Source organism: Cetorhinus maximus, chromosome 11 (assembly GCF_964194155.1).
Source record: "Cetorhinus maximus chromosome 11, sCetMax3.hap1.1, whole genome shotgun sequence".
Classification (NCBI taxonomy): domain Eukaryota; kingdom Metazoa; phylum Chordata; class Chondrichthyes; order Lamniformes; family Cetorhinidae; genus Cetorhinus; species Cetorhinus maximus.
Window position 1 is genome coordinate 7,507,612 of NC_135889.1, and position 25,850 is coordinate 7,533,461.

At 45.4% G+C, this 25,850-nt stretch overlaps 1 protein-coding gene across 2 annotated transcripts; it reads right to left on the minus strand.

The window, feature by feature from the left end:
• Nucleotides 1-664: 664 nt before the first annotated feature.
• On the minus strand, nt 665-24,763 carry LOC144686363 (putative methyltransferase DDB_G0268948). Of its 2 annotated transcripts, XM_078551450.1 has the most exons (6): nt 24,593-24,759; nt 14,059-14,219; nt 12,860-13,073; nt 12,068-12,168; nt 3,187-3,324; nt 665-986 (listed from the first exon to the last, which is right to left on the minus strand). In XM_078551450.1, exons 1-6 carry the CDS (start codon nt 24,701-24,703, stop codon nt 899-901), a joined length of 813 nt encoding a protein of 270 aa, XP_078407576.1. In that variant the 5' UTR covers nt 24,704-24,759; the 3' UTR covers nt 665-898. The 2 variants fall into 2 exon arrangements, with proteins under 2 accessions (XP_078407576.1, XP_078407577.1); XM_078551451.1 differs by lacking the exon at nt 3,187-3,324 and having other exon boundaries at nt 24,593-24,763.
• Nucleotides 24,764-25,850: the final 1,087 nt, after the last annotated feature.

Genomic DNA, 25,850 nt, shown 5'->3' on the forward strand with positions numbered 1-25,850 from the left:
GGGGAAGAGGTGATGGCGTAGTGGCATTGTCACTGGACTAGTGATCGAGAGACCCAGGGTAATGCTCTGGGGACCCTGGTTCAAATCTCACCATGGTAGATGGTAGAATTTGAATTCAATAAAAATCTGGAATTAAAAGCCTGATGATGACCATGAAACCATTGTCAATTGTCATAAAAACCCATCTGGTTCACTAATGTCCCTTTAGGGAAGGAAATCTGCCGTCCTTACCTGGTCTGGCCAACATGTGACTCCAGCTCTACAGCAATGTGGTTGACTCTGAGATGGCCGCTCTGTTTTTCAAGGGCAATTAGGGATGGGCAATAAATGCTAGCCAAGCCAGCAATGCCCACATCCCATGAATTAAAAAAAAATCCATCTGTGAGGATTGATCTGAAAATTATTCAAACTAAGGAGGCTTAGTTCGAGGCACAAATTAAAGTTGACTAACATCAGAGCCTTGGACGTCTCACTAATGGTTTACTAGCATTCTCTGCGCTCAGTCCAACATGTGTCTTTGTTCACTAATGATTGACACCATGTTGCCTATAAAACCCTCAACCTGAATAAAACTGTGTTAAGAGCAGGAATATTTTGTAGAAACACTTTGTTGCCGATGAACTGAAGCTCGTCTACTACAAGAGGCAGAATCTGACAGACATGAGCTGTTTAAAAGGGAAGCGTGCCCTTTATTCAATAAAAACTGATGATGAGTAACCACACCGAATGGATTTTTAAATCCATCGTCCCAGTTCAAGCAATCCACCTATTTATTGTGTTTAAAAATTTGATCCTATTTCTGATTGAACTCCTGTCCTGGGAGACTCAGAGGGTCTATCGATTGAAGTTAGTCTGTGTAGTTTGGCCAGGAAGGGCTCTGGGAGGAAGCCTGCGGACATCACTCAGGTTTGCTCGCCAAGAGGCAAAAATATTTGATACCGAATTCCACGACGGTCTCACTGGACACCCCCATGGTGCTCAGAAGCCTAGAGGGAGAGGGAGAGAAAGAGAGAGAGAAAATTCATCAAAGTTTAACTGACAGAATCAAGCTATATTCAACTTATGAAAAGCGATGTGACTATGTCGTGAAGTGGAGCCCATCTGATAGAGAATAAAATGATAGAACCACAGCATCATCCAGCACAAAGGAGACCATTCAGCCCATCATGTCCTTTGATAGAATACACAATTAGTCCCACTACCCCACTCTTTCCTCGTAGGCTAGAATTAATTCCTCTTCAAGGACTGATGAATGGAGATCTTGTGGCACAATGAGTAATGTCCCTGCCTCTGAACCAAAAGCTCTGGGTTCAAGTCCCACTCCAGGACTTGATGGCCAAGGATAGGTGCATGTATAATGTGGCCAAACAGGTTGAGTGTCAACTAGTAAATTTTTCCAACACATGCCAATGACAGGTGGCAAATGTGGGAGAGATTCCTGGTCAGCCATGTGATGGAAAGAAACTGGAGCCTCCATAGCTCTGGACTACAACATGTGTGCAAAAGTGTATGTCGCCATAGCAACTTGGACTCCTTGAGTGAACTGTGACACCCCAAGAATTTATCCAATTGTCTTTGAAAGGTCCAATTGAATCTGCTTCCACCGCCCTTTCAGGCAGTGCATCCTGGATCATAATCCATTTAGTAAAAAAACGACTTGCTCATCTCACCCAGGATTTTTTTGCCAATTGCCGTAAATCCATCTGCTCTGGTTACTGACCACCAGAAACAGTTTCCATCTATTTATTCAATTACTCAATTAAATCTCCCCTTAACCTTCCCTGCTCTAAGGAGAACAATCCCAGCTTCTCCAGTCTCCCCATGTAACTGAAGCCACTCCCCCCGATACCATTCTATAAATCTCCTATTCTCTCCAAGGTCTCATACACCCCTCCTAGAGCATGAACTGAGCACAGTAAACCAGCCGAGTGATTTATAATGGTTTAGCTTATCTTTCTTACCCCTATACTGTACGCCTCTATCTATAAAGACCAGGATCCTGCTCTTTCAACAACTCTCTCAACTCGTCCTGTCACCTTCAAAGATTTATGTCCATAAACCCCCAGACCTCTCAGTTCCTGCAAACCCCTTAAAATTGTACCAATTAATCTGTGACCTTGACTGACGGAAGAGACAAAGCATTAACACTTCCAGAATAATACATATCAGATAGGTACAGTTACAATGCAAATTGTACAGCTCTCACTATCAACTCTTAACACATTTACCATGTAGGGTCAGGAAATTCTATCTGGCTATGGTATCCAAGGTGACATTTGAGTGCAGATAAGCTGGACTCTCTTTCATTCATTCACAGGATGTGGGCGTCGCTGGCTAGGGCCACATATATTGGCCATCCCTAATTGTCCTTGAGAAGGTGGTGGTGAGCTGCCTTCTTGAACCACTGCAGTCCATGTGGTGTAGGTACACCCATGGTGCTGTTAGGGAGGGAGTTCCAGGATTTTGACCCAGCGACAGTGAAGGAACGGCGATATATTTCCAAGTCAAGATGGTATGTGGCTTGGAGGTGGGGCTTGCAGGTGGTGGTGTGTCTGCTGCCCTTGTCATTCTAGACGGTGGAGATCGCGGGTTTGGAAATTGACAGTTCAGCCAAGGTGAAGGCTTGGGGAGTGACTCCTGTTAAAACTGAACTGGCTGAACGAGGTATTTGCATGAAACATGTGACATGTAACAGGGAGGAAAGGAAAGTTTAAAAAGTGGGTGTTCAAAAAACTACTTCAGAATTCCACAAGGATTGGCCTGTAAGTGTAATTATTATAGTTATCGTTTTATGCTTTATGCAAATTCAATAAATGCTTTTGAAATGTAATATCTTGGGGAGTTATTTCTAAACCTATATGAGAACTCCTATTCCCTAACAAGTGAGGTATACATGTTGGGCGTGTATCTTCGCAATCAGTTATCTGTATTAAAATGTGCCAGCTTAAATATTGGGTCAAACTCATCTGTCAGTCCCCAGGATTGAAGTGTCTGTGAATCCGGCCAGTTTCTTCAGCTTTTCTGAATCGGAGTCATTAACATGAATTAGGAGCCACAGGGGGACCTCCCAACACTGATCCCCGGGTCACTGGGGCTGGGAGGCCTGAGCCAACCTCGCAGTTTGGGACAATTAAACATCATTGGGCAGATCAGCGGAGAGGACACAGTCTTCATAGGGTTTTGTACCTTTGTTCAGTCTTTTCCAATGATGCTTTAGCATTTTCCGGATCATTCTTCAGGTAGGTTTGATATAAAACCGAGGATCTCAGATAGCTGATGAACCATGAGACAGGTTTCTTCAACTTAATATAAATGTCTTCAGCTCTGTGTCAAAGAAGAGGTTGTTACTATAAGAGTAAAGCACTGTTGTAGGACTTTTACCTATTGTGTCTCCTTGGAGAGTTTTGGGATATTTGGTGTAGGATAAGGGTCTGGCACGTAAAGAGTTAACGTGAGAATGAGGAGTACACCGCCCACACAGTGATGTAAGAGGACACATGACCTGCACCTAAGGGTCCGTGTAGTGTTGGACAGAGCTGTGTGTAGAAGCAAGCGTGGAGACAGCTCTCAGTTCTGTCTGCTACTGTACCTATGTATTTAGTTTCTAGCAGTTGATAAGTACTTACTTTTGAACTGCCGCAAATACCTTAATAAGACCTACTGAACTACACCCAACACCGTGAAGCACTTGGGAAGTCCTCTAGCATATTTGAGGTCTTGTGGTGCAGTGGTAGTATCCCTTCCTCTGAGCCTAGACTCTCCGGCTTCAAGTCCCACTGCAGGACTTGATGACCAAGGAAGGTGTGTTCATAACACAGCCAGACACCTTATAAATCTTTCTAACACATGCCAATGGTAGGTGGTAAGAGTGGGAGAGATTCCTGGTCAGCCTTGTGATGGGAAGTGTGGAGCTACAATGGGCATGTTGCTACACGAACTCTGGCTCCCTGAGTGAACTATAACAAGCCGCCGGTGTATTCACTGCTTACTTTATTAGGATGAATTAATTTTTAAAATATATATCTGTTAGAATACTGCTACCATGGACTTTCACAAATTTGATTTTGTTTTGTTTTATCTGAATATTACCCCAATATTACCCATTGCGCCTCTGATGTGTGAGTAACATTGGGAGAGTGAGGGAGTCAGAGAAACAGAATATTTAAAAGAGAGGTAATGGGTAATATGAACAGGACAGCAAGCAGAGGCAACCACGTTCCCATGAGGATATAGGCAAGCCACCATAATTGGGAATGTGATACAGAGTAAGGGAGGACTGGTGTGCCCAGTTTGAGGCAGGATGGGGCAGGGAGGAGGGGCGAACACTTTTAGACAGACTCATCCAGGCCAGTGTAAATGGCGTCACTTTTTGTTACCACAGCTGCACTGATAATCTCAAAGGGAGGGAAACAAGCGATGTCAGGGGGTATGAGATCAAACAGAGAGAGAGAGAGCCCATAAAGCAGTGTGGAGTTCGGAGAGAGAGAGCGCATAAACCGATGTGGATTTCGGAGAGAGAGAGAGAGAGAGAGACATCCCATGAAGCAGTGTGGATTTCGGAGAGAGAGAGAGAGCACAAAAAGCAGCGCGGAGTTCGGAGAAAGAGAGGAAGAGAGAGCGCATAAACCGATGTGGATTTCGGAGAGAGAAAGAGAACCCATGAAGCAGTGTGGATTTCGGAGAGAGAGTCCATAAAGTAACGTGGATTTCAGAGAGAGAGAGAGATATTTCCCATAAAGTAGCGTGGATTTGGGAGCAAGAGAGAGAGAAAGAGCCCATAAAGCTGTGTGGCATTTGGAAAGAGCTCAGAAAGCAGCCTGGAGTTCAGAGAGAGAGAGAGAGGGAGTGAGAGAGAGCACATAGAGCAATGTGGATTTCGGAGAGAAAGAGAGAGAGCCCATGAAGCAGTGTGGATTTCAGAGAGAGAGAGAGAGCCCATGAAGCAGTGTGGATTTTGGGGGGGAGAGAGAGAGATTTCCCAGAAAGCAGTGTGGATTTGGGAGCAAGAAAGAGAGAGAGAGAAAGCCAATAAAGCAGTGTGGCATTCGGAAAGGGCCCAGAAAGCAGTGTGGAGTTGAGAGAGAGAGAGAGAAAGAGAAACCATAACGCAGTGTGGAGTTTGGAGAGAGAGATCCCATAAAGCAGTGTGGAGTTAAGAGAGAGAGAGAGAGCGAGAGAGAGACCATAAAGCAGTGTGGAGTTCAGAGAAAAAGAGAGAACCCATGAAGCAGTGTGGATTTCAGAGAGAGAGAGAGCGCATAAAGCAAAGTGGATTTTGGAGAGAAAGAGAGAGAGAGAGAGAGAGTGAGTCCATAAAGCAGTGTGGAGTTCAGAGAGAGAGAGAGAGAGGGACAGAGCCCATAAAGCAGTGTGGAGTTCAGAGAGAGAGAGAGAGGGGGACAGAGCCCATAAAGCAGTGTGGAGGTCAGAGAGAGACAGTGCCCATAAAGCAATGTGGAGTTCAGAGAGAGAGAGAGAGAGAGGGACAGTGCCCATAAAGCAGTGTGGAGTTCAGAGAGAGAGGGACAGTGTCCATAAAGCAGTGTGGAGTTCAGCTTGAGGAAACTGAGTGAAAAAAACAACTGTGACATCACAGGAAACCAGTCAGTTGATCGGCCGGTAAGTGCTTGATGGTGTGTCAATAGCTAGCTTAGCACATCAGAGTTAAGGTAGATTTATAAATAAGAAGAACTGAAACTTTAAAATAAAATAAATAAAGTAAAATAAATACCTGAAACACATGCCTGTATAATTAAGAAACGTATAACTTTTAGTTGTAGGTGGTACTAGCAAAGGTACACTGTAGTATTCAAACAAATTATTCAAGGTTAATTAAGAAAGAAATTAAATGAAATTAACTAACTAACTAACATAAGTAACAATGGCCGGTGTTGTGCTATGGAATGTGGGCTGTTCTGGATGCTATGGCGATCCAGGACAAACATGTCTGGAGAAAGGCTAAGCAGCTGGAGGGATTCCCGATCAGGATTATCGATCCGGAAGCCGAACTGCAGACACCGCGCTACATCAGGGAGGGGGAGAAATACCTGGACGCTTTGTTCCAGAAGATGCTCATACCTCTTAGAATAGGGTTGTGTGTTTTGGTCAGCGGTGAGGGACAGGAGGACGTGACCGTGAATAAGGCAGATAAAGGGACTGAACAGACAGGAGTGGAGGAGCCTCAGACTTTGCAGTTGTCAAACAGGTTTGAGGTGCTTGCAACCTGTGTGAATGAAAGTGAGGTCTGCAGGGTGAATGAGCAGACTGGCCATGGCACCAGGGTAAAGGAAGCCGTTCAAGTCGGGGGAGCAAACAGGAATGTAGTGGTAGTAGGGGATAGTATAGAGAGGGGGATTGACACTGTTCTCCGCAGCAAAGAGCGAGAGTCCAGACCACTGGGTTGCATTCCTGGTGCCAGGATTCCCAATACCTGCTCAGGGCTGGACAGGGACTTACAGTGGGAGGGGGAGGATCCAATAGTCATGGTCCATATTGGTACCAACAACATGGACAGGACAAAGAACGAGATTCTTCACAGTCAGTAAGAGGAGCTTGGCACCAAATTAAGAAGCAGAACTTCAAAAGTAAATAACCTCTGAATTATTACCTGAGCCACGGGCAAATTGGCAAAGGGCAATTCAGATTAGAGTGATGAATGTGTGGCTTAAAGGCTGGTGGGGGAGAAGTGGGTTCCAGCAATGGCACCAGTACTGGGGAAAGTGGGAGCTGTACCACTGGGATGGTCCACACCCGAACCATGCTGAGACCGGTGTTCTAGCAAGCTGCATAACTAGGAAAGTAGAGAGGGGTTTAGACTACATAGTAGGGGGAAGGGATCAAATTTGGGAAGTTGCGGTATTTCAAAGATTTAGTAATTATGGTTTTATTTAGTGTGTAATGTACCTTTAAGAATAATGCTTGTTAAGGAAGATCACATGATCTGTAGTAACCAATAGGGGAGTAGCTCGGGCTACTCAGTTGACAGTGTAGAGATATAGTTGAAGTTGAAAGCATGGGTGTAGTTGCTGCTGAGTATATTATAAATAAACTTAATGTTTCCACTCAAGAAGTGTCTGCTGATCAACTCCATCACTAATAGTACAACTCAGCCACCCTACAACAAAAGAGTAGAGTCAAGGCAAGAGAGAAAGGTATTAATGTGGGAAATGATAAACAGACCGTGACAGGAAGGGACAGAGAGTACAAATCTAAAAGTAAATTAGCTGATAAGGCTAGAGGTTACAAAACTCATAAAAGGGCAAATTTTAAGGCTCAGCATCTGAATGCACATAGCATTCAAAACAAAACAGAAGAACTGATAATGCAAATAGAGATAAATAAGTACAATCTGATAGCCACTACAGAGACATGGCTGCAGGATGGCATATATTGGGACTTGGATGTTGATGGGTATGTGACATTGAGGAAGGACAGGAAGCTAGGAAAAGGTGGAGGGGTGGCTTTATTAATTAAAGACGACATTAGCACAGTAGAGAGGGATGACCCAAGTTCAGGAAACCAGGATATAGAAGCAGTTTGGGTAGAGATGAGGAATGATAAAGGCAAGGGGTGGAATCGTCCCCGATTTGCGCTAAGTGGTGAGTCAACAAAGCGAGCGTTGGTCCTATAGAAAGTGAGTCCGGGGAATTAATAATGGAAAATAAGGAGATGGCAGTTGAATTGAACTGGTATTTTGCATCTGTCTTCACAATGGAGGATACAAGTAATATCCCAGAAGCAGCTATAAACCAGGAAATGGAAGGGAGGGAGGAACTCAGGAAAATTACAATCACCAGGGAAGTGGTACTTAGCAAATTGTTGGAATTGTGGGTTGACGAGTCCCTGGGTCCTGATCCTAGGGTCTTAAAAGAAGTGGCTAGTGAAGTAGTTAATGTGTGGGTATTAATTTTCCAAAATTCCCTAGATTTGGGGAAGTTTCCAATAGATTGGAAAAAAGTTATTGTAACTCATTTATTCAAAAAAGGAGGGAGCAGAAAGCAGGAAATTACAGGTCAGTTAGCTTAACATCTGTCATAGGGAAAATGTTAGAAGTTATTATTAAAGATGTTATAGCAGGACATTTGGATAAGCTCAGGGTCATCAGGCAGAGTCAACATGGTTTTGTGAAAGAAAAACATGTTTAAACAACTTAATGGAGTTCTTTGAGGAAGTAACGTGCTGTGGATAAAGGGGAACCCGTGGATGTACTGTATTTAGATTTCAAGAAGGCATTTGACAAGGTGCCTCATCAAAGCTTGGTATAGGGGGTAACACATTGGCATGGATAGAAGATTGGCTAGCTAACAAGAAAGAGAGAGTAGGCATAAATGGGTCATTTTCTGGTTGGTGGGGTGTAATGAGTGGTGTGGCACAGGGATCAGTGCTGGGGCCTCAACTTTTTACAATTTATATAAATGATTTTGCTGAAGGGACAGAAGATAAATCTGCTGATGATGCAAAGGTAGGTAGGAAAGTAAGTTGTGAAGAGGAAATGAGACTACAAAGAGATATTGACAGGCTAAGTGAATGGGCAAAGATCTGGCAAATGGAGTATAATGTGGGAAAATGTGAAATTGTCCATTTTGGCAGGAAGAATAAAAAAAGAAGCATGTTATCTAAATGAGAGAGGAAGTTCTGGAGGGACTGACATCATCCTTGAAGGTGGATAAATCACCAGGGGTGGATGGATTGTATCCCAGGCTGTTAAAGGAAGCCAGGGAGGAAATAGCAGATGCTCTGAGGATCATTTTCCAATCCTCACTAGATACAGGCGAGGTCCCAGAGGATTGGAGGTCTGCGAATGTTGGGCCATTATTTAAAAAGGGTGCGAGGGATAGGCCAAATAATTACAGGCCGGTCAGTCTGGCTTCGGTGGAGGACAAATTATTGGGATCGATTCTGAGGATAAACTGTCACTTAGGGTGGAATCAGAGGTACCCGCCAGTGAAATAGTTGCGTGGGAACGCATGATTTATTAGGCAGGATTGGGGCGATAGTGTGAAAAGCTGCCATTAGGGCTGGCAGTTAAATCGTTCTTTTCCTCGCCCACTACCGTACTTAGTGCAAATCTGGGATGTCTCCACCCTTAGAAAGGAATGGATTAATCAGGGATAGTCCCCTTGGTTTTGTTAGGGGAAGATCGTATCTTACTAATTTAATCAAATTTTTTGAGGAAGTAACAAGGAAGATTGATGAGGGTAGTGCAGTGGATGTAGTCTACATGGATTTCAGTAAGGTGTTTGACAAGGACCCACATGGCAGACTGGTCAGAAAAGTCAAAGCCCATGGGGTACAGGGAAATGTGGCGAGTTGGGTCCAAAATTGGCTCAGCGACAGGGAACAAAGGGTAATGGCCGATGGATGTTTTTGTGAATAGAAAAGGGTTTCCTGTGGTATTCCACAGGGCTCAGTGTCCTTGCTGTTTGTTGTATATATTAATGATTTGGACTTAAATCTTCAGCCAGAAGTGCCAAGTGGATGATCCATCTCGGCCTTCTCTCGAGGTCCCCAGCATCACAGATGCCAGTCTTCAGCCATTTCGATTCACCCCACATGATGTCAAGTAACGGCTGAAGGTACTGGATAGTGCAAAGGCTATGGGCCCTGACAATATTCCGGCAATAGTACTGGAAACTTGTGCTCCAGAACTTGCTACGCCCCTAGCCAAGCTGTTCCAGTACAGCTACAACATTGGCATCTACCTGGAAATGTGGAAAATTGCCCAAGTATGTCCTGTACACAAAAAGCAGGATAAATCCAACCTTGCCAATTACTGCCCCATCAGTCTACTCTCCATCATCAGTAAAGTAATGGAAGGGGTCATCAACAGTGCTATCAACCAGCACTTGCTTAGCAATAACCTGCTCACTGACGCTCAGTTTAGGTTCTGCCAGGGCCACTCAGCTCCTGACCTCATTACAGCCTTGGTTCAAACATGGTAAAAAGAGTTGAACTCCCGAGATGAGGTGAGAGTGACTGCCCTTGACATTAAGGCAGCATTTGCCCAAGTGTGGCATCAAGGAGCCCTAGCAAAACGGGAGTCAATGGGAATGGGGAAAACTCTCCGCTGGTTGGAGTCATACCTAGCACAAAGGAAGATGGTTGTGGTTGTTGGAGGTCAGTTATCTCAGCTCCAGGACATCACTGCAGGAGTTCCTCAGAGTAATGTCCTTGGCCCAACCATCTTCAGCTGCTTCATCAATGACCTTCCTTCCATCATAAGGTCAGAAATGGGGATGTTCACTGAAGATTGCACAATGTTCAGCGCCATTCGCAGCTCCTCAAATACTGAAGCAGTCCATGTCCAAATGCAGCAGGACCTGGAAAATATCCAGGCTTGGGCTGACAAGTGGCAAGTAACATTCACACCACAGAAGTGTCAGGCTATGACCATTTTCAACAAGAGAGAATCCAATCATCACCCCTTGATGTTCAATGGCATTACCATCATTGAATCCCCCACCAACTACGTCCTGGGGGTTACCATTGGCCAGAAACTGAACTGGACTAGCCATGTAAATACTGTGGCTACAAGAGCAGGTCAGAGGCTGGGAATCCTGCAGCGAGTAGCTCACCTCCTGACTCCCCAAAGCCTGTCCACCATCTACAAGGCACAAGTCAGGAGTATGATGGAATACCCTCCACTTGCCTGGATGAGTGCAGCTCCCACAGCACTCAAGAAGCTTGACACCATCCAGGACAAGGCAGCCCGCTTGATTGGCACCACATCCACAAACATTCACTCCCTCCACACCGACACACAGTAGCAGCAGTGTGTACCATCTACAAGATGCACTATAGGAATTCACCAAGGCTCCTTCAACAGCACCTTCCAAACCCACGACCACTACCATCTAGAAGGACAAGGGCAGCAGATAAATGGGAACATCACCACCTGGAAGTTCCCCTCTAAGTCACTCACCATCCTGACTTGGAAATATATCACTGTTCCTTCACTGTCGCTGGGTCAAAATCCTGAAATTCCCTACCTAACAGCACTGTGGGTGTACCTACACCACATGGATAGCAGCGGCTCAAGAAGGCAGCTCACCACCACCTTCTCAAGGGCATCTAGCGATGGGCAATAAATGCTGGCCCAGCCAGCGAAGCCCACATTCCGTGAATGAATGAATGAAAAAAACTTAAAATGTGGGAGGGCATGATTGGGAAATTTGCAGATGACACAAAAATTGGCCATGTAGTTGATAGTGAAGAGGGTGGCTGTTGACTCCAGAATTATATCAATGATTTGGTTGAGTGGGTGGAAAAGTGGCAAATAGAATCCAATGCAGAGAAGTGTGAGGTAATGCATTTGGGGAGGGCAAACAAAGCAAGGGAATACACAATGAATGGGGAGGCTATTGAGAGGGGTAGAGGAAGTGAGAGGCCTTCGTGTGTATGTCCACATTACAGGAAGGGCATAATTTCTCTGGGGAGAGTACAGAGGAGATTTACAAGAATGTTGCCAGGGCTTGAAAATTGCAGCTATGAGGAGAGATTGGATAGGCTGGGGTTGTTTTCCTTCGAACAGAGGAGGCTGAGGGGTGACCTAATTGAAGTGTACAAAATTATGAGGGGCCTAGATAGGGTAGACAGGAAAGACTTGTTTCCCCAAACTGAGGGGTCAATTACCAGGGGGCACAGATTTAAGGTGGTTGGTAGAAGGATTAGAGGGGGCAGGAGGAAAAACCTCTTCACCCAGAGGGTGGTGGGTGTTCGGAATCCACTGCCTGGTTTGGTGGTGAACAGAGTGCTGATTGGTTGGCAAGTGTACTCTGATTGGAAGAGGTGTTGCCATGGAGAATGCACCAGTGATGGTGACTGACAGTTGGAGGCAGCACTCTCCTCTCATACAGTATAAATTGTTGTTTTCCCCTTATATTGGTATTCTTGCGAAGTGTCCTGATGAGTGCAAGACAAAAAGCTTCAACATCTCTTTATTTAGCAATACTCAAATATACCAATATTCCCCCATACAGGACCCAGGTAATAGAATAAGAAACCGTGTGAGTTCATTTTTAATATTTGGTGGTTGGTGTTAGCATTACTGTGTATGATATACATTTACCTCTCTTTGTCAGGGAAAGTGATGGCATCAAATACTTCCTTGTATTCATCCCATACGATTTTATTGACTTTAGTTTCATAGGGCTTTAGTATTGTGAACAACTGTAAATAGAAAGTACAACAGAAAGATCTACCACATTGAATCATTGGTCTAACATATCTTGCAGTAATTGCGTGTTCAAACATGCTCAAGGTAAACTCTTATCAAAAATAATTATTCCATTGGTGACGTAGGGTACAGCTGCTGCGAAAGCAACTTCTGTCGGACCATTGTTGTCTCAGCCAGAGTTTTTCCATCCAATTCTTAATTGTACAATAAATGCACATTGTGCAAAATGCTCCTGCACTTTTAAATCACTGACATTTTAAATTTCTTTTCAAGTGGAAACCAGTTGGTGCCCTGTACTTGCTATGTTAGCTCATGGCTTAGCTGGTAGCAATCGTATCTCTGAGTCAGGTGGTTGTGGGTTCAAGCACTTGGGCACGGAATCTAGAACCGACATGCTACTCCAGTATTAAGGGAGTGCTGCACTGACCGGGGTTCAGATGAAAGGTTCCTGTCTGCCTTTGTAGTGAACTGAGAAACTTCCCGTGGTGCTAATTTAAAGATGAGCTGGTGGCCTGGTCAATATTTATCCCCCAACCATCAATAAAACAGATTATCTGCTGTTCATTACCGCAGTGTTATTTGTGGGAGCTTGCTGTGCGCAAATTGGCTGCTACGTTTACAATAGTGACCACAATCCATTGGCTGTTGCTCTACAAATGCAAGTCTTTCTTTCATTTTACTTACATCTTGTACAATCTGGGCTGGGTGCTCAGTGCGGTTATCATAATTTAACAAACAGGGAACTTCATAACAATACAGAGCCACACAGCCTTTAGGTTTTAGAATTCTCTCAACCTCCTTCATAAACTTCTTCATGTCAAACCAATGCGCCGCTGCTCCCGCTGTTACCAGGTCAACAGAACCCTCCTCGAACTCCAGTTCCTCCGCAAAGCCCCGTCTGTCGAGTGAATCAATAAACACAGCAAATGCAACAGCTTCAATATCTCTGCAGATTTTTAATGGACATACCAGGGTCATCTCGTATCTCAGGAGTTAATTCTTCTGCGATAAAGGCAGTTTCTGACAGATCTAATGGATGTAGAATTATGGAATTTTACCACACAGACAGAGGCCATTCAGCCCATCGTGCCTATGCTGGCTCTTTGGAAATACTATCCAATTAGTCCCATTCCTCTGTTCCCTCCCAATAATTTTTTGATTGTTTTCCCATGCCAAATATTAATTCACTTCACATATAAAAGATATGAAGGATTCTGAATTCACTATTCTTCATAGTAGGACATGCCATTAACTAATAACTATCTATGTAAAAAAACACCCAGATCTTTCTTGTTTTCCTTCAATGGATGATCTTCAACTGATCCACCCAAATTGCTGACTCATGAACCAATGGAAATAGTTTATTCCCCAATTTACCCCATTAAAACCTTTTGTAATTTGAAACACCTCTCAGTTTCCTCTTAACCTTCTTTGTTCTAAAGAAATTACTTCTTCGTTCTCTAGTCTCTCCTGATAACTAAAGCCTCACATTCCAGCTATCACCTCTTCAGTCCTGAAGAAGAGTCACATCGGACTCAAAACATTAACTCTGTTTCTCTCTCCGCAGATGCTGACAGACCTGCTGAGTATTTCCGGGATTTTCTGTCTTCATCTCAGATTTCCAACATCTGCAGTATTTTGCTTTCATTACTATCTCCCCGTACTCTCTCCATGACCAGGAATATGACCAATCTTCCTGCACTAGTCACCTGACCACTTGGGTTTGTTTTAGCAAATGATCTCTTTCTGAATCGGAGTTCCACATCCCAGAATCTCTTTCTTCACTGTAGCATTGGCCCTTTGAGGACAGAATATCTAAAACCGAACACAAGCACATTATTCTGTCCTTGGAAGGACCAAAACCTTGAGATTGCTATGGTTACCTGTAAGAGACGTTGTCAGGTCCATCCACCTTCTTGGCTTCTTCAACCTGAGCTTCACTCACATCAATCCCAATCACTCTTTCAAAGTAAGGAGCCATTCCCCTGGTGCTCTGACCCGAGCCACATCCAATATCCACTGCGAGGCTGAATGGCTTCCCCTTCTGAAAAGAGGATCACATTTTGAGTCAAACACACATCTCTTCACAACCTCCCCCTCCCCCGCCCAGAAATGTTTGCATGGGGGAGGTGATGGCATAGTGGTATCGTTGCTGGACTAGCAATCTAGAGACCCAGGGTAACGCTCTGGGAACACAAACAAAAATAGCTGGAAAGACTCAGCAGGTCTGATAGCATCTGTGGAGAGGAAGGCAGAGTTGACGTTTCGAGTCCGTATGACTCTCCATCAGAGCGCTCTGGGGACCTGGGTTCGAATCCCGCCACGGCAGATGGCGGAATTCGAACTCAATGAAAATCTGGAATTAAAAGTCTAATGATGTTGGAAAGACCCATTTGGTTCACTAATGCCCCTTTAGGGAAGGAGATCTGCCACCCTGACCTGGTCATAAGACTCCAGACCCACAGCAATGTGGTTGATTCTTAACTGCCCTTGTTCAGAGCGGCATTTAGGGGTGGGCAATGAATACTGGCCTAGCTAGTGATGCCCAAGCCCACATCCCATGAATGAATTAAAAAAAAAATCTCATGTCCAATAGTTGCAAACGTACAACTGGATCCAGCAGTGGAAGAAGGGTAAACACAGACCTTTTCCTGAAGGTGTCATCACATGACTGCCTGCCTTCAACTGCCCCACCGCCATGATCTCCTTACTCTTGTACTCAATGCCTCTATTAATAAAGCCTAAGATATGCTTTATTAACTGCTCCCTCAACACGCCCTGCCATCTTCAATGACCTATGTACGTATATACCCGAGGTCCCTCTGATCCTGCACCTCCTTCAGAGGCTCTCCCTTTGTTTTATACTGTCTCGCCATATCTTTCCTGCCAACGTGAATCACCTCACACTTCTCTGCATTGAACTTCATCTGCCACTTAGGTTATTAATGTATATATCAGGAAGATCAAGGGTCCCAACACTGACCCCTGGGGAACTCCACTATAAACCTTCCTCCAAAGGAGGAAAACAACCATTTATCACTACTGTCTGTTTCCTGTCACTCAGCCAATTTCTTATCCAAGTGCTGGCTTTCCCTTTTATTCCATGACCTAGAACTTTGCTCACAAGTCTGTTGTGTGGCTCTATATCAAATGACTTTTGAAAATCCATATAAGCCACATCAACAGCACTTCCTTTATAAACCTTCTGTTATCCCCTTAAAAAAACTCCATCAAGTTAGTTAAGCATGATTTCCCCAAATAGATCCATGCTGGCTTTCCTTAATGATTCTGCACTTGTCTAAGTGACTATTGATTTTTATCCCATACTATAGTTTCCAGTAGTTTCCCTACCACTGAGGTCAAACTGACTGGTCTGTAGTTGCCAGCTTTATCCTTGCACCCCTTTTTGAACAAGGGTGTAACATCCACAGTTCTCCAGTCCTCTGGCACCTCCCCTGTGTCTAAGGAAGACTGGAAGATTATCACCAGTGCCTCTGTAATTTCCACTCTCACCTCCCTCAGTACCCTTGGATGAATCTCATCAGGTCCTGGTACCTTCGCTATTCTAAGCAAAGATAGCCTTTCCAACATCTTCTTCCTCTCAATTGTAAGTTCTTATGGTGAAACAGTTACCTCCTCTCCCACCTCAGCCTGGGTAGCATCTTCTCCCTTTGTAAAGACAGATACAAAGTACTCATTCAACACCTCCGCTATTTCTGCAGCCTCCACATGCAAGTGCCCTTTTTTGTCCCTAATCAGCCCTACTCTTTCTTTTACCACCCTTTTATTATTTACATGCTTACAGAAGACCTTGGCATTCCCTTTAATGTTCGCTGCCAGCCTCTTTTCATGCTCTCTCCTTGCTTTCTGCCATCCTTACCCAGCCTGGCCTACATGTGACTCCAGACCCACAGCAACGTGGTTAAATCTTAACCTCGCCCTCTGAAATGACCTAGCGAGGTCACTTAAACGGCAGCTCGGGATGGGCAACAAATGCAGGCCTTGGGGCCAACGCCCACGCCCAATGAAAGGATTAAAAAAAAAACGGAGTTTTCGAATGCTGTCAAAACTCCCTTGATATCGGCAGAAACGACTTCTTCAAAAGACTACAATTTAATTAACTCCTTTGGGTGGGATTTTCCACTCCCTCCGGCTGGCGGGATCATCTGGTCCCACCGAAAGTCGATCTCCCGTGGCGGGCTCTGCAACGAAGAGACTGGAAAATGCCAGCCTTTGCTTTGTGAACAATGACTAATCTAAATTAACAGGGCAGACATTTTAGTGGCTTTGAATTGCACCATTGTAATAAACCTGATGTACAGGACAGGTTTCATACTTGAAGCAGATAACTTTATAACCAAGCTCATTAAGAAGCTGCAGGCTTGAACCAGGCCCACGACTAGAATACGCCGCCCCCCCTAAGATTACCCGCACTTAGGGCTCATTTGGCTGTACAATCAGATGACCCCCTAAAGGCAGTAGGCAATGTCATGAAGAGATATTAATGTGTATAATGTTATTAGAAATTATTTTTAAATTGGACTTATAGTAGGGTCTGTGTCTGTGTGTGTGTGGCTTAATTGCATTAAAGCCAGTTAGTCTGGGTGCTTTGATGTATAGTAGTTTGAGATGTTAATTGGATAAACAGAACGCTGGAAGGTAAAGAGGACATTTGCATTTGTTGGATAAACCATTCCAAAGAAGGGAGTAAAATCTTGCACCTAGCTGGGAGATACCAAGCAATGTGTTTATATTACTGATAAAATTGGTTTTATTGTTAGAAGAGGTGGAGTTCAAAGGGCCTGGTGATACAATGAGAATTTGCATTCAAAGGGGAGGCTAGGTATAAACAGAAAGGAGTTTTCTATGTGCAGGTCAAAGGCATGTAAGATCTAAGCAGCCTGTAAGCCCTAACTGTGTCTGCAAAAGAAACAAATTGCAAGGGATCTCATTTTGAATTCATACGGTTAAATGTGCTTTGCCTGGTGTCTGTTTAAAGTCTATGGGTTATTGTTGCCTTGGTGAAGAGTTACCTGGGAGTGATTAATTTAGGGGTTTGTTTAAAAGTTATTATGGTAGTCATTTGTAGACGCGTGTATGTGTTTAATTTGTTGTTAAATTAATAAATGTTCAATTTAGTTTATACAAAAAACCTCTTGAGGCTCGGTGGTCTTATTCCTGAATTCAGAGCTGCATCTCAAATATACCAACTGAAAATATAGGTTATGACAGTTGTTCAAGTTTCCCTCTGGGATTTAAACAACTCAGCCTTTACCAACTGCTGTGTCATAACAGAAAGGTTATACCTACAATCACTACAACCGCTTTGTGGTTTTGGGTGAGGCTTAATGGTAATGGCGCAAGAGTAGTAATCCAGAGATCCAGCGTGATGCTCTGGGGAGCTCGGTTCGAATCCTGCCACAGTAGATGGTGGAATTTGAATTTAATGAATAAAAATCTGGAATTAAAAGTCTGATGATGACCATGAAACCATTGTCGATTGTTGTAAAAACCCGTCTGCTTCAGTAATGTCCCTTTAGGGAAGGAAATCTGCCGTCCTTACCTGGCCTGGCCTACATGTGACTCCAGTCCCACAGCAATGTGGTTGATTCTTAGCTGCCCTCTAAAATGGCTGAACAAATTGTACCAAAACCGCTCCAAAATCTTCCAGTCATTGACCTAGGCATCAGAAACAACAACAGCAAGCTGTCAAACTGTCAATCCTGCAAAGTCCTCCTTACTAACATCTGGGGGCCTGTGCCAAAATTGGGAGAGCTGTCTCACAGACTAGTCAAATAACAGCCTGACATAGTCATACTCACAGAATCCCACCTACAATGTCCCAGGCACCACCATCACCATCACCAGAAGTAGCGGCACAGTGGTATACAGTTGGGAGGGAGTTACCCTGTGAGTCCTGAACATCGACTCCGGACCCCATGAAGTCTCATGGCATCAGGTCAAACATGGGCAAGGAAACCTCCTGCTGATTACCACATACCGCCCTCCCTCAGCTGATCAATCAGTGCTCCTCCATGTTGAACACCATTTGGAGGAAGCACTGAGGGTGGCAAGGCCACAGAATGTACTCTGGGTGGGGGACTTCAATATCCATCACCAAGAGTGGCTCGGTAGCACCATTACTGACCGAGCTGGGCATCTATGAGGCACCGTGGGCCATCAGCAGCAGCAGAATTGTACTCAAACACAATCTGTAACCTCATGGCCCGGCATAACTCCCGCTCTACCATTACCATCAAACCAGGGGATCAATTCTGGTTCAATGAAGAGTGCAGGAGGGCATGCCAGGAGCAGCACCAGGCATACCTAAAAATGAGGCGTCAACCTGGTGAAGCTACAACACAGGACTGCCTACATTCCAAACATCAGAGGCAGCATGCGATAGACAAAGCTATGTGATCCCACATCCAACAGATCAGTTCTACCACATCCAGTCATGAATGGTGGTGGAAAATTTAACAACTCACTAGAGGAGGAGCTTCCACAAATATCCTCATCCTCAATGTTGGAGGAGCCCAGCACATCAGTGCAAAAGATAAGGCTGAAGCATTTGCAACAATCTTCAGCCAGAAGTGCCGAATGGATGATCCACCTCGGCCTCCTCCATAGGTTCCCAGCATCACAGATGCCAGTCTTCAGCCAATTCAATTCACTCCACGTGACATCAAGAAACTGCTGAAGGCACTGAATACTGCAAAGTCTATGGGCCAAGCTGTTCCAGTAAAGCTGCAACACTGGCACATACCCGACTATGTGGAAAATTGCCCAGGTACGTCCTGTACACAAAAAGCAGGACAAATCCACCCAGCCAATTACTGCCACATCAGTCTACTCTCGATTATCAGTAAAGTGATGGAAGGGATCATTAACAGTGCTATCAAGCAGCACTTGCTTAGCAATAATCTGCTCACTGACACCCAGTTTGGGTTCTGCCAAGGTCACTCAGCTCCTGACCTCATTACAGCCTGGGTTCAAACATGGACAAACTAGTGGAACTCCCGAGGTGAGGTGAGAGCGACTGCCCTTGACATCAAGGCAGCATTTGACCAGGTTTGGCATCAAGGAGCCCTAGCAAAACTAGAGTCAATGGGAACAGGGGGAAACTCTCCGCTGGTTGGAGTCATACCTAGCACAAAGGGAAATGGTTGTGGTTTTTGGAGGTCAATCATCTCAGCTCTAGGACATCACTGCAGGAGTTCCTCAGGGTAGTGTCCTCGGCCCAACCATCTTCAGCTGCTTCATTTGCACCACACAAGTGTCAGGCAATGGCCATCTCCAACAATTAAGAGAGAATCTAACCATCTCCCCATGACATTCAATGGCATTACCATCACTGAATCCCCACTATCAACATCCTGGGGGTGTTACCATTGACCAGAAACTGAACTGGAGCAACCATATAAATATTGTGGCTGCAATAGCAGGTTAGAGGCTGGGAATCCTGTGGCAAGTAACTCACCTCCTGACTCCCCAAAGCCTGTCCACAATCTACAAGGCATAAGTCAGGAGTGTGATAGAATATTATTTACTTGTCTGGATGAGTGCAGCTCCCACAACACTCAAGAAGCTTGACACCATCCAGGACAAAGCAGCCCACTTGATTGGCACCACATCCACCATCTTCAATATCCACCAACGTACAGTGGCAGCAGTGCATACCATCTACAAGATGCACTGCAGGAATTCAGCAAGGCTCCATCAACAGTACCTTCCAAACCCACAACCTCTACCATCTAGAAGGACAAGGGCAGCAGATACATGGGAACACCACCACCTGGAAGTTCCTCTCCAAGCCACTCACCATCCTGACTTGGAAATATATCGGCCGTTCCTTCACTGTCACTGGGTTAAAATCCTGGAACTCCCTTCCTAACAGCACTGTGGGTGTACCTACACCACATGGACTGCAGCGGTTCAAGAAGGCAGCTCACCCACCACCTTCTCAAGGGGCAATTAGGGATGGGCAATAAATGCTGGACTGGCTGGTGGCACCCACTTTCACCCACTGTGAAAGAATTTAAAAAAGTAAGGGAGGCTGTAAGAAACCATCTTGTGTGGAAGTGTGAGGACAGTCAGTGCGAAATGGTGGTTGGGGCCCAATCGCGGGCGACGGTCTAATTCATGGCTGCTCCCCCTCGCCCCCTCCGAGCCCACCCAACAGCCGGAAAATCCTGGCCAAAGGGCTAGTTTATTTGCACACATAAAGTGCAGCAGGAGGGTAGCATCACTGCCTCCCTTGCATTCATATAGTAAAAGAGGGATAGAGAAAAGAAAGATTTACAGTGCAGAGACTGCAGAGAAAATAAATATTGTTTCATCTGGGTTCCAGACTTCAGAATCAAAGTCCAATGAAGTATTCCTTCACGGAGGTCGGTGGGTTGATAAACGATGCTGGATAATTCACTTTTCCAGTGATGTTGGCTTCACTTGATGAGACAGGCATGCCGAGAGGATTCAGTCTTGTAGGCAATGGTGCAGGCTTTCCAGTAGAAGCGGTGTAGAAGGACCAAGGGTCCAAGCTGGATCAGAGCTCCCTGTCTGTGACGCTGCTAGTTAGATATTAAAATAGCAGACATAGACTGTGCAGTACAGCAAGGCAATATTACTGGCTCCACAAAATAGAAGTCCATGTCACATGACTCCCGGCACTTCATACTCTCTTTGACAAAAGATTGGGTGTCCCTCATCTGGGTTCCCGAGATTGTTGAATGTTTCAACCATTAAGAATTGTAAGGAAGGTTGCGGGGTCCTTTGTCTTACCAGATGAGCCAACTACTATTGGCCAGCCAAAAACAGAAACAGAAATACCTGGAAAAACTCAGCAGGTCCGGCAGCATGGGCGGAGAAGAGCACAGTTGATGTTTTGAGTCCTCATGACCCTTCGACAGAACTAAGTAAAAATAGGAAAGGGGTGAAATATATGCTGGTTTAAGGGGGGGGTGGGGGACAAGTAGAGCTGGATAGAGGGCCAGTCATAGGTGGAGATAACCAAAAGATGTCCTAGAATAAAAATAGGAAAGGGGTGAAATATAAGCTGGTTTAAGGGGGGAGGGGGGTGGGGAGGGGGAGGGTTGTTGGGACAAGCAGCCAGTGATAGGAGGAGATAACCAAAAGATGTCACAGACAAAAGGACAAAGAGGTGTTGAAGATGGTGATATTATCTAAAGGAATGTGCTAATTAAGAGTAGAGAGCAGGACAAGCAAGGTACAGATAGCTCTAGTGGGGGTGGGGTGAAATAATACTAAAAGGGCATAAAAGGTACAGATAAACAATGGGTGGAAATACATTTAAAAATAATGGAAATAGGTGGGAAAAGAAAAATCTATATAAATTATTGGAAAAAACAAAAAGGAGGGGGAAGAAACGGAAAGGGGGTGGGGATGGAGGAGAGAGTTCAAGATCTAAAATTGTTGAACTCAATATTCAGTCCGGAAGGCTGTAAAGTGCCTAGTTGGAAGATGAGGTGCTGTTCCTCCAGTTTGCGTTGAGCTTCACTGGAACAATGCAGCAAGCCAAGGACAGACATGTGGGCATGAGAGCAGGGTTGAGTGTTGAAATGGCAAGCAACAGGGAGGTCTGGGTAATGCTTGCGGACAGACCGAAGGTGTTCTGCAAAGCGGTCACCCAGTCTGCGTTTGGTCTTTCCAATGTAGAGGAAACCGCATTGGGAGCAACGAATGCAGTAGACTAAGTTGAGGGAAGTGCAAGTGAAATGCTGCTTCACTTGAAAGGAGTGTTTGGGCCCTTGGACGGTGAGGAGAGAGGAAGTGAAGGGGCAGGTGTTGCATCTTCTGCGTGGGCATGGGAAAATGCCTTGGGAGGGGGTTGAGGAGGGGTGATGGAGGAGTGGACCAGGGAGTCACGGAGGGAACGATCCCTACGGAATGCCACCAGGGTGGGTGAAGGGAAGATGCATTTGGTGGTGGCATCATGCTGGAGTTGACGGAAGTGGCGGAGGATGATCCTTTGAATGCGGAGGCTGGTGGGGTGATAAGTGAGGACAAGGGGGACCCTATCATGGTTCTGGGAGGGAGAAGAAGGCGTGAGGGCATCAACTGTGCTCTCCTCCGCCGATTGCTGCCGGACCTGCTGAGTTTTTCCAGGTGTTTCTGTTTGTGTTTTTGTTTTGGATTTCCAGCATCCGCAGTTTTTTGTTTTTATATTATTGCTGTTGGCCAACCTCCGTTATGAAATATGGTTGGCTTTTGTAAAGCTCTCTTTGAATTTGGTCTGTGCAGCCCACAATGAGGCTCTTCCGAGATACTGAGGTGCAAGTTTCCCTGATACTGCCAGGCAGCTTCTTTTGTGTGAGGATCACAGACCGACGTCGACTTAACCATTTTGGGTCTGTGACTAGCTTGAAATTGTTAAGATATAGCAATGGGCATATCTCTATACGTTTTATGAAAAAAATATAGAGGGTGAGGTCTTAGTCACACACACACACACACACACACACACATTCTTAGCTTGTGGACCACCTTGAGAATACCTTTTATACAGTCGTAACACTTTGACCGTTGCTGTTTATTAAACTGTCTGAATGGCCGGGACAGTTGGAATGATCATCCTGCGCTTCTCAAACTTAGCAGGGCCACGGATAGGCCTGGGGTGGGGGAGGCGAATCAAGCCAAGGAGGGCGAGATAGTGGGGGGTGGGGGTCAGCATTCTCTGCCTCTATTTTTGGGAGTCAGGGGGGAGAATTCCTCCTCCTCCCCTCCCTCAGCTGATTCCACAGTCACTGTTACATTGTAAAGTGCCATTCCCTGGCAAGGGGCCAGAGAGGGACCCTTTGCAGGCAGGGGGCCCTCACACGACACCATGATTTTTTTGGTTGGGAGGCAGGTAGAAAATAACTGAGAGTTTGGGAGGTTTGTTCCGTGTTTCATCTCACAAAACTGGTTTCCCCCAGCTGCACCCTCTAATTTTCCTCTCGCCTGCTTCAACATGTATTGGCAGCCAGAGGAATGCAAACCGTTCACTGAATTAGAGAACTTCCGGTCTTGAAAATATCAGTCAACTCACCAGTCACAGGATAAGAACATGACATACTGAAATCTTCCAAGCACAAACTCTGTGTCCTGCTGGAGTTTCTCACACACTTTAAAATATATCACTGGCTAGTGTTCAACTTGGATAGAGCGGAGGGTCTGGCAGCTTGCGATCAGCCAATTGTCACGGACCATTCTCCACTTTCCCTTCGATCGAACACAACGGGGGCAATTTTAACTCCCAGGTGGGAAGCTGGGGGTGTGTGGGAGAGGGGGAAGGGAATAGGGGGTGGGCAGAGGGGGAGGGAGAGGGTTGAAGAGGAGGGCAGTGTGGAGGATGGGGGAGGAAATGGGGAGAGGGAGTGGAGGGGCTATGTGGGGCAAGAGGGGTTTGAGGGAGGAACGGGGCCGGGGGTTCGGTGAGAGGGTGTACAAACTGGCCCTTTAAATCCTGAGTTGGGATCACGTTAAGCGGGTCCTCATCGTGCCCGAGATCCTACGATCAACGTCAAACCCAGCAATAAGATTAGAATAGGAGCAGGAGTGGGATATTCGGCCCCTCCAGCCTCTCCGCCATTTGATAAGATCATGGCTGATCAGCTAGCTCAATGTCATCTTCCCCAATCTCTCCTCATACGACAATCCTGCCATCCCAGGAATCAGTCTGGGGAACCTTCACCTCTATGGCTAGTACATCCTTCCTTAGGTAAGGAGACCCAAACTGCTCACAATACTCCAGGCGAGAAGTTCAGGACAATTGAAGCAAGACATCTTTACTCCTGTACTCAAATCCCCTTGCGATGAAGGCCAACATACCATCTCTCTCCCTCCATTCTTAAACAGGGGGGTTACATTCGTTACCTTCCTATCTGTAGGAACCATTCCATAACCTTTAGAATTTTGGAATATGACCACCAATGCATCCACTATCTCTACAGCCACCTCTTTCAACACTCTGGGATGTAGATCAGGTCCAGGGGATTTATTAACTTTCAGCCTCATTAATATCTCCAGCACCACTTTTTCACCGATACTAATTTCTTTCAGTCCTCCATTCCCGCTCATGCCTTGACTCCCTGTCATTTCTGGAAGTCATTTTCTATTTTCCTCCATGCAGACAGACAAACAAGGTATTATTTATGATTATTATTTAGCTTCTCTGCCATTTCCCATTAGAAATTCTCCCACCTCTGCCTGTAATGCATTTCTCAATACTCCTCCTTTCCTCTTGACACACCTGTCGAGGTTTTGACTATCCATTTTTATGTTTCTTGCTAGTTTACATTCAGATTATATTCTCCCTTTCTATGTTCAAAAGCCCGTGACTAATGTTTTGAGCTCACAGCTGGCTCCCAAACCCTCCCCTGCAAGAGTGTTGATTTTCACACTGGCCACGGTTTTTACCTTTCTCTGCAGATAGCGGACGATGAGCCCCTGGACTTCGTTGGGTGAAGGAAGCCTGTACTTGCGATACCGGGCAGCATGATCTTGCACCTTGAAAAAGTCTAGTGCCATCTCGCTACCACACCAAGTAACTCGACCTCTGTCAGATCTCGGGTTATTATCGACCTTGGGTGCACCACAGGAATAATGATTGCACAGCAAGAAGGGCGACACCCAGAAAGCTCACCCAATGAAGACGCTGCATTCCCCTGAGCATGCCCCTGCCAAGGATTACACCTTGTGCACTCATGTTTTAGCCAGGAGCTAAAATTGGACAGGCTGGGGTGATGCCAGGAATACAGGAGGCCAAGAGGAGATTGAATTGAAAACAAAAACAAAAATACCTGGAAAAACTCAGCAGGTCTGGCAGCATCTGCGGAGAGGAACACAGTTAATGTTTCGAGTCCGTATGACTCTTCAACAGAACTAAGTAAAAATAGAAGAGGGGTGAAATATAAGCTGGTTTAAGGGGGGGTGGGGGACAAGTAGAGCTGGATAGAGGGCCAGTCATAGGTGGAGATAACCAAAAGATGTCATAGACAAAAGGACAAAGAGGTGTTGAAGGTGGTGATATTATCTAAAAGAATGTGCTAATTAAGGGTAGAAAGCAGGACGAGCAAGGTACAGATAGCCCTAGTGGGGGTAGGGTGAGGTGAAGCAATCGAAATAGGCTAAAAGGTAGAGATAAAACAATGGATGGAAATACATTTAAAAATAATGGAAATAGGTGGGGAAAGAAAAATCTATATAAATTATTGGAAAAAAAAGGAGGGGGGGGATCGGAAAGGGGGTGGGGATGGAGGAGAGAGTTCATGATCTAAAATTGTTGAACTCAGTATTCAGTCCGGAAGGCTGTAAAGTGCCTAGTCGGAAGATGAGGTGCTGTTCCTCCAGTTTGCGTTGAGCTTCACTCAAGAGATTTAATTGAGGTCTATAAAATTATGAGGGGCTTCAGTAGAACGGATGGAACCTATTTCTGTGAGCAGAGAGGTCACTAACCTGGGGGATAGGTATAAAGTAATCGGTGTAAGGATTACTGTAGGGCTGACTGAGGAATATATTATTTTGCCCAGAGGGCGGTGGGATCTGAAACTTTAAATTTCCTCCATGCGCGGCTCCTCAGTGCACTGAGTCCTCGGCCCCCACTGCTGTTATTGTTCGATTGTCACTGGACTAGTAATCCAGAGACCCAGGGTAATGCTCTGGGGACCAGGGTTCG

What these genes read in the sequence shown, in the direction of transcription:
- LOC144686363 (XM_078551450.1), bottom strand. Translation starts at nt 24,703, where the DNA reads ATGGCACTAGACTTTTTCAAGGTGCAAGATCATGCTGCCCGGTATCGC. An exon ending in CCTGACAACGTCTCTTACAG is followed by an intron (nt 13,074 to 14,058) that starts GTAACCATAGCA and finishes TTCACTCGACAG; the next exon opens with ACGGGGCTTTGCGGAGGAAC. An exon ending in TTGGAAAAGACTGAACAAAG is followed by an intron (nt 987 to 3,186) that starts GTACAAAACCCT and finishes CTCTCCCTCTAG; the next exon opens with GCTTCTGAGCACCATGGGGG.